Here is a 9,228-nt window from a genome sequence, read left to right on the forward strand (position 1 = left end):
ATTCTGTTCTTTTTTCTATGAATCAAACATACTGTATTCATGGAAATGTACAGAACTCAGAACTCTGTTCTTTTCATCATAGGCACCAAATTGATGTCAATTGACTGATTCTACTCAATAGGGTTTAATTTTAGGACTTCAGGCAGTGTCAACCATACAACAGAGAGTCTTCCTCAAGACTCTCTGCTCGGTCAGTCAGTAAGTTAGCTAGTCTATAGGCAAGATAGTCGTTCCTTTTATTGTTAGCAATAAACTCGTTCTAAGAGTCAGTAACGATATTTGTGTTTATCAAAACTCTGTAACCTAATCTCTAGTATAAATAAGAGTTTAATCTCCACAAGGTTTGTGTGGGAGATATTCTACCAAAAACAGTGTTCTAAGTTGGTATCAGCTTGTCGATCCAACGCTTCCGCAGAAACAAAAACAAAAACAAAAACAACTACACAACAAAACCCTACAACATCACTAATGGTTTCAACATCTAGCCTTAGACAAATCCAGATTCATCACCTGGTAACTCTCAAACACACAGAAACAAATCATCTTCTTTGGAAGACACAGTTCAAACCTATTCTAAAAGGTTATGGCCTCACTGGTTTCATTGATGGAACTAAAGAAACACCTGCTAGAACCTTACCTGACAGTGACGAAATCAATCCAGAATTTACAGAACATGAGGCTTGTGATTCTCTGTTGGTTGGATGGCTGAACTCGACTCTAACACCTGAAGTGCTAGCTGAGGTTGGTGGACTGGATACGGCTAAAAAAGTTTGGGATAAGCTTGAGAGCCATTTTACGCCAAAAACACTTGCACATCAGGTGAATCTAAAACGACAACTTCATTCACTACAGAAAGGTAACAAAACTCTTAAACAATTTTTGCAAGAAGCTAAAAGCTTATTTGAGCAGCTTACTGCATCTGGATGCACAGTTTCAGACGATGAGAAGAAACAGGCCATAAGTAATGGTCTAAATCAATCATATGACCCAATTGTAACTTCATTGAGCACTGCTGAAAATTTGACTATAGATAGCTTCTATACTCATTTACTAACCTTTGATATGCGGTTAGAACAACAGTTACAGTCTTTGCAGCAACCTCTGGCTAATGTTGCTGCTGCCAGTAGCAAGCCTGATCAAAGACGTTTCAACAACAATGGCTTTCAATATCAGTACCATAACAATCAGAACAACAGGAGGAACAACAACAGCAACCCAAGAAACAACAACTCACAGCAGCAGTCAATAGGTAATCAGGGAGATCAAGTCTGTCAAATATGTAAGAAGAGGAATCACACTGCAAATCGTTGCTGGTTTCCTTATGACAAAAGTAATGACAATCAACGACAGTCTGCTGCTTACATTGCTTTACCAGGTAGTCAGAATGATAATGGTTGGGTCACAGACACGGGGGCTACTAATCATCTTACTGCAGATTTGAGGAATCTCACTATTCCTCATGAATATGATGGAACTGAGCAAGTTCACGTTGGTAATGGTAATGCACTCAACATTGCCAATGTTGGTAATGCCTCTTTCCTCTATAAGTCAAGATGTTTCGCTTTGAACAACATTTATCATGTTCCAGAAATAAAAATAAACCTACTGTCAGTTACTCAATTCTGCAAGGATAATGATGGATTTTATTGAGTTTCATACTTCTTACTTTGTTGTGAAGGACAAGCAAACGGGGGCAACACTGCTGCGAGGGATGAATAGGAATGGTATCTATGTTTTCTCGGGTATAGACATGCTAGCACCTTCAATAAAGCCGCAAGCACATGTCTCCTCTACTCTACCACTGTGGCACCAACGACTAGGTCGTCCTTTGTTGCGTACGGTCTCCAAAGTTTGTCAGCAATATTCATTTCCAGTTTTAAGTAATAAATTTGATTTCTGTCACTCCTGCCATGTTAGTAAGAGCAGGAAACTACCTTTCTCCCTTAGCAAAACTGTTTATGACAAGCCGTTAAGCTTGATAGTCTCTGATATCTGGGTTTCACCCAAGTTATCTAGACTTGGATTTCGTTATTATATTCTATTTATGGATGTTTATTCACATTTTACATGGATTTATCCTCTTGTCCAACGTTCTGATGCTTTACAAACATTTATTTACTTTCGAAAACAAATAGAAAATCTTACTGAACTAAGAATTAAGGTTTTTCAATCTGATAATGCTCTTGAATACAAAAAATTCACTTCTTATCTGAATGACTCTGGAATCCAACATAGGTTTTCTTGCCCACATACTTCTTCTCAGAATGGACTTGCAGAACGTCGTATACGTCATATAACCGAGTCTGGTTTGGCTCTTTTGTTTCATGCACACATGCCACAGATCTTTTGGGCTGATGCATTCTCTACAGCTTGTTATCTCATTAACAGGCTACCTAAATCCAAAACTGAAAATACATCTCCTCTTCAACTCCTATTTAATAAGCAACCAGATTACACCTTTCTAAGAGTTTTTGGGTGCTTAGCATATCCCTGCCTTCGTCAATACAACAAAAATAAACTTGAGCCACGTTCTCTTCCGTGTGTTTTTATAGGTTATAGCAATGCTCACAAAGGTTACATGTGTCTTCATCGTGAAACAAATAGAATTTATATTAGTCGTCATGTTCGTTTTGAAGAGAGATCATTCCCTTTCATGCCTATTCCACAGCAGCTGCCGCCGTCTTGTTCAGGTATAAAACCCTCTTGTACTAGTGTATTGTTTTCTCATCCTTTTAGAAACAGGAGTTTCTCAGCAGCTCCAGAAACTGGTACTCTGCAGTCACCTATCTGTAGGGCTTCACCTACTAACTCAGATCCTGCACTGTCTACTTCATCACCAACTGCTCATCAAAGTTCTCAGATGTCCTCAGGCAGCTCTTTAAACCAAGCTCAGCAGATACAAACCAATGTTCAGCAGGAAGTTGAACAGCCCATGCAGCAAGTTGCAGTTTCTCATCAAATGGTTACAAGAGCTAAGGCTGGCATCTCAAAGCCTATTAATAAATTGTGCTTGACTGCAACAAAGCATCCTCTACCTGAGTCTGACTTCATGGAGCCGACATGCTTTTCTGCTGCAAACAAAGATCCTAAGTGGCGGAAACCTATGGATGATCAGATCAATGCTCTTATTCAAAATGGTACGTACACGTTGGTTAAATATGAGCCTGGCATGAATGTAGTAGGTTCGAAATGGGTTTTTCGTGTTAAGCAAAACCCGGATGGCAGTATCGAAAGACGCAAAGCACGCTTGGTGGCAAAAGGATTCAATCAACAGGCAGGTGTTGATTACGGAGAAACTTTTAGTCCTGTTGTCAAACCATGTACTATAAGACTTGTGTTATCAATTGCTGTGATGAATGGTTGGCAACTGAGGCAGTTAGATGTTGAAAATGCATTCTTACACGGCCATTTGGAGGAAGAGGTTTTCATGAAGCAACCACCGGGATATGTAGACCAAAATTATCCGAATCATGTGTTGTAAGCTGCACAAGTCGCTGTACGGCCTTAAACAAGCTCCCCGTGCTTGGTTTTCGAAACTCACCAATCACTTGTTGCATCTCGGGTTTAAGGCCTCAATTGCTGACAGTTCTCTGTTTGTGCTGTTGTCTGCATCTTACACTATTTATGTCTTGGTGTATGTTGATGATATAATAGTTACAGGGTCAGATCCCAATATGCTTACCAAACTGATTGCAGACCTTAGTGAAGCCTTTGCAATTAAAGACATGGGTGATTTGTCTTTCTTTTTGGGAGTAGAAGTTCTCAGACAAGGATCAGATATAGTTTTAACTCAGCGCAAATATGTGACTGATCTTCTGTGCAGAACCAAGTTGGATGGTGTTAAACCAGTGAATACACCATTGCAGCTTTAATTAAAAATATTCGCTCAGGCATTCATCAAACAGATCTGCCATAGCTTGATGAGGAGCAATACATTGTACATTGTTTATGGAACTCCAAGGATAATAATTTTGATTGACAAGATTAAAAAGAAATTCAAGATCCATAATTAAATAAAATAAGATTTTATTACTAAATAACACGAATTACATATCATCCATCACCATCATAATCGTCATAATATAATACATCATACTCCATTCCTCATCATCATCATACACAAACCACACCCAAAACAACAACTCCCATGAAATCCAATACCAAAAAGCCCCATCAAATAAATCATATTTTTAAAAAAAATTAAATGAAAGACACCCACATCCTCATCTTCAACCGAAACCCCTTCCAAATCTTCAAATCTACCAAGATCAAATCTTCAGTGGAGATATAAATGAAAAATGAGTAAATGAGTGAGAAAAGAAGAGAGATAGAGATAGAGAAAGAAAGATATATCTTTTCCTAACTAATAAAGTTGGGTTGATGATGATCTAGAAAAGTAATCCAAAAACAAGAGCTGTTAACGAAGCGAAAACAGCAGGAACAAAAGAAGTAGCATCAGAAGTAGGACTTGGTGCAGGTGCATCAGCAGCTGCAACGTTCTGGACTGATGAAGCAGCCATGACCATGAAGATCATTGCAATGAACACTCCCATCTTCAATGTTGATTCCATTTCGTTAGAATTTAGGTCTCTGCGAGATCTCTCAAGGAGGATGAGGAGAAAGTGAAAAAAAAAAGAGCTTGCAGAAACGCTAAAGACTGAGAGAAAAAGAAAGAGTACTTCTGTTTTTTTAAGTGGGAGGAAGAAATGAGAGGAGTTTAAGGGTTTTATAAACAGAGATTTACGGGCAGTCTGACCGTAGTTTGTGACCGTTTCGTTTTAGGTTTTTTCTTTGGAGGTGCCCGTTGTAGACAGGTTGTCTTCCTTGCTTTGTGCCATACAGTTGTCCAATAATTCATGTTAAATTTCTACGTGGGTCCTTGTAACTTTTTTTTTCTTCTTCGAAGTTATAACCACCTACCAACTCTATATTATTACTCCCTCCGTTCTTTTTTAATAGACCAGTTTTGTTTTTAGCGAAATTTAAGGAAATTAAGAGAACTAATCATTGAAAGTGGTCCTCATGACACTTGTCAATAAAAGAAGTGAAGTGAAATGGTCCCCATGACACTTGTTAGCAAAAGAAGTAAAGTGAAGTGGTCCACATGACACTTGTCATCAAAAGAAGTTAAGAGAAAAGTGGTCCCAAAAAATTAAAATAACATTTGACTTTCCCAATTAGGAAACTGGCCTATTTTTTTGAAACTTTTATTTATAGAAACTGGCCTATTAAAAAAGAACGTATGGAGTACTTTTCTACACCTAAATCAATGATTAACTAATTGTGCTACCGAAAGTTTTTTTTTAGTATAGTTTACTGGTTTTGTGATTATGGAAATAGCTTTCCGACGTACGCTAACTTTCCAGGAGGCAGTTCCCAAAACACGCTATATTTCGTAGCTTAGAGTAGACTAGCAGCCAACGGTTGTAAAAATTTCGAAATGCAAATTGTTAGAAAGTACGCGTGTCGTGTATTTGTCACTTTGGACCTTAGCAACGTGACAAAATCTGATTCTTTGTAATCTTTTTACCTTAGGCCTGTGTGAAGCACGGTCAAGGTCGGCCCTATACCTGGACATGGAAACAATCTCCTTGCCTAATTTCCCCTAGTTGAAAAGTAAACGAGTCAGTGCAAAGAAGGCCGTGTGGTTTGGTTGATTGAAACTAATCTCCCAGCTTTGAACGTGTCTAACGTATTTGCCGTGTTGGTTGGTTGGTTGAAAATAATCACCTATTTTGCAAACACGTCTAACGTATTCGAGACGACGCTTTCATTTCGTATATACGGAAACGCTGATTGTAATAGGGTTTTATTAGCTTGTAATGGGAAGGTTAAGAGTCGAAGACTGAAGGTCGACACATGAGTGAATGGATGGTTCTTTAAACAAATCAAATTCCACGTCGTATCGCACTCACACTAGGAAAATTAGTGAGTAAGTGTGCGGGATATTAGCCCGATTCTTTCGATTAGGCGTAAAAGGTGCTATTGGGCACTTGCAACGCTTTGAAGCTTCATCTCCCATTATTAGATGGATGGAAGTTCCTTGGAGACTATTTCACCTTTTGATGGAGGGGACGATGACCGACCTTTCATATTTTGTCAATGTTTATATTTCGAGTCTTTCGGTTAGGATAATCCTATTGTCCAGATATATAACAGTTAGATTGGCCATCCACGTCAGCTAGGACAACCTCGTAAGTCTTTTGGTATTTTTAATCTAACAGCGAAACACTGAATAAAACAGCGTTGAACGCTGAACCAAACAGCGTCACATGATTTTATACTAATCATTATCGTTTCTCTCTCCACCTTTTTCCTTTCTCTCTCCCTCTTTTTACTCTCTCTCTCCACCTTTTCCCTCTCAAATATGTCCCATTTCCTTTTTCCACCAAAGACATTTATCTAGCGCTGAATGGTTCAGCGTTTATGTCACTTTTTCAGCGCTGAATGATTCAGCGTTTCAATCTCGCTGCTAGTTGAACTGCGAGCAGTTGCTAGGAAAGAGAAGTATCTAGAAGTAGTGTTAATTTTTTTCCCACATTTTTTTCTTGATTTGCAACACTTTTTGACCAATCTAGCAGTTCAATCTAGCCCATACGAGTTAGTCTTAATGTTTCTCGATTCTCCTTTTTGAAATTGTACACTACTGTAGTGCTATACCAGTTTCAAACTACATGCAACAACTTGGAAACATCCTACATGCCAGATTGGAAAACAACAGAACAAGTCTACCCAACGAACTATTGAATGAGTAATCAACCAAAGTGTACGTTACGATGCTAATATTAACCAGACGAAAAGAAAGTAAATTCGTGGAGAAAGACCAACAACGCATTAACCATTTCAGTCGGGACCAGGGATATCATTATTTTTTTCTCGATCAGCCTATTTAGACTCTAGAGTCCTAGACTTGAGGAGTACAGATACGAAACACAATGATTAAAAAATAAAACAAAAAATCAGTTATATGGTAAAATAATCGGTAGAAACACACCACCGCTCCTATTTCAGCTCAGCTGCCACATCGTCCATTTAGGTACCGCAGAAACTGTTCATCACTAAATGCACCAAAGCTTAACCTTTTAGCTCAGAAAAGTAATCCAAAGGTAGTTGCAGCCAATGAAACGAAGACGACAGGAGCAAATGCGACTGCATCGGAGGTAGGGCTTGGTGCAGGTGCATCAGCAGCAGTGACACTCTGGATGGATGAGGCAGCCATGACCATCGCAATTACTGCAACCAAAACTCCTCCATTCTTCTCTTCTCTTTGTAGAAATATACTCTGATGATTCCTCTTGAATACAACGAAGAATATATTGCACAAGAAGCAGTAGATATAAATGGCAGTCAGTATCAAAGGGTTTTATATAACAAAAAAAAAAAATTGGTATGCACCATATGACCGTTTGAGACTTGGAGCATAACAAGGATAATCGTTCGCACATGCGGGTAGGGTCTCTAAACGGCGCCAGACAGTTGTTCAATTATCACACTTCAGGTCCTACATTCCCTATCACCACCGCTTTCTGGTCTGTTGTTATTTTCTTATTGAACTCTTTTTAATCTACTTAAAGAGCTAAAGTATAGTGACTGACTGCTGTCTTCTGGTAGAAATTAAATTACTAACCATCCAGGTTGGGCTATGTGATTGTTATCATTGATGATTAATTCTAAATAAACGATATTAGGTACATAATCTCAACTATATTTTATCCTTCTCGAAAAGTTGGATGGTTTTTAGTACTTATTCAGAAGAATCTTGTAGTAATTGTATCCGATAATTAAGCTTAAGATGGTAATTGATTTTTGGAAACAATGTCATTAATGAGTAAGCACATGAACCAGGTAGACAAATGCCATAACTAATGGCATGTGGAAACACTAATAATAAAAGGGAGTAAGCAAACAACTAAGTAACAAAACTAGCTAGTACTGGTTAAGGAATTCTCTAGACAACCTCAATATTTTAGTGATTGGGGATGTACTTGCATATAAATTGGGCACAACACATAGTTTGATTCTGTTCATGGATTATTTGTTGTAAAATGGTGCTCATTGTACATTTGGACTGTTAGTTACTGCGGCAACACCTGACTCGCCGGAAAGGATAGAGCAAACAATATCTTTGTTGCACACCAATGCTCATAGTTACCACTAATTAATACTCATCACGTTTAACAAGAATTATTGTCACTTTTTCATTTTAGCCTAACAATCTTTTTACGTGTGAGTTTTTAACTAACAGCTTTTAAACTCAACCCATAGTTTAAGGATTTCCCTTGGTTCTTTACAGTTGGCCTTTCTCCCCGTATCTCTCCACTGGGGAATTCTATGTTCATTTTGATATGATTAGAGATGTTGCTATTCTTTTTGCACAAACCAAGAAATTAATGTGCATGTACTCTGAAACACATAGTTTATTGAAAATTAGAATACCAAATTCATTCATAAGTTTTCATGTTTACATCAATTTGATATCAAAAAAAGGTAAAGATATCCACCCTAATATAAATGAACGGAAGAATGATCTGAATCCCAAAAGCCCAACTGGCTAAACTAAAAAGAAGCAAAGGGTGGACAAATAATGTGAGAATGAGAAACTAAGAAGCGTTTTCAGTTTTCTACCAACTATGAGTACAATCATAATGAACAACTTCACAAAAGGAACCCAAAAGCCACAGCAGTCAGTGAAGCAATGGCAGCCGGAACAAATGCGACGGCTCCGGAAGTAGGGCTTGGTGCAGGTGCATCAGCAGCTGCAACATTCTGAATGGATGAGGCAGCCATGACCATGACAGTGATTGCAACCAAAGCTCTCATCTTCAATGACTCCATTTCTCTGTTCTTTATGAGAAGAGGAAAAGCTCTAGTGATTACTTTTCTTGATTACTATGAGGAAAATTGCACAAGACTCAGAAGATAGTAATGTATTCGATATGGAAATGGAGGGGTTTTTAATTTATAGAACAAAAGAAAAACAAGCGTCAATTGAGCGGGTAGCGAACGAAGCTGCCCGAAATGACCATCTGTCCATCAAAAAAGCCTTAAACGGCGCCAAACAGTTGTCAATTATCATTTCGTTTTGGTCCCACAGTTTCCAGCAGTTTTTTATTTCTTCTTATTTTATACTACACTCTTATTTTAGTTGTGAATGCCGTCCTTCATTTGATCGAGGTTTCGTAATTTGGTTGTCATTGGTTCAGTAGGAGATCACAGTTAGGTATGTGT

General features: G+C 38.2%; 1 protein-coding gene across 1 annotated transcript; it reads right to left on the reverse strand.

The window, feature by feature from the left end:
• Nucleotides 1–4,388: 4,388 nt before the first annotated feature.
• LOC113310441 (arabinogalactan protein 14-like) lies at nt 4,389–9,010 on the reverse strand. The gene is made up of 2 exons (XM_026559129.1): nt 8,764–9,010; nt 4,389–4,499 (listed from the first exon to the last, which is right to left on the reverse strand). The coding sequence occupies exons 1-2, from the start codon at nt 8,833–8,835 to the stop codon at nt 4,389–4,391; spliced, it is 183 nt and encodes a 60-aa protein (XP_026414914.1). The 5' UTR covers nt 8,836–9,010.
• Nucleotides 9,011–9,228: the final 218 nt, after the last annotated feature.

This window comes from Papaver somniferum, chromosome 9, assembly GCF_003573695.1.
Source record: "Papaver somniferum cultivar HN1 chromosome 9, ASM357369v1, whole genome shotgun sequence".
NCBI lineage: Eukaryota > Viridiplantae > Streptophyta > Magnoliopsida > Ranunculales > Papaveraceae > Papaver > Papaver somniferum.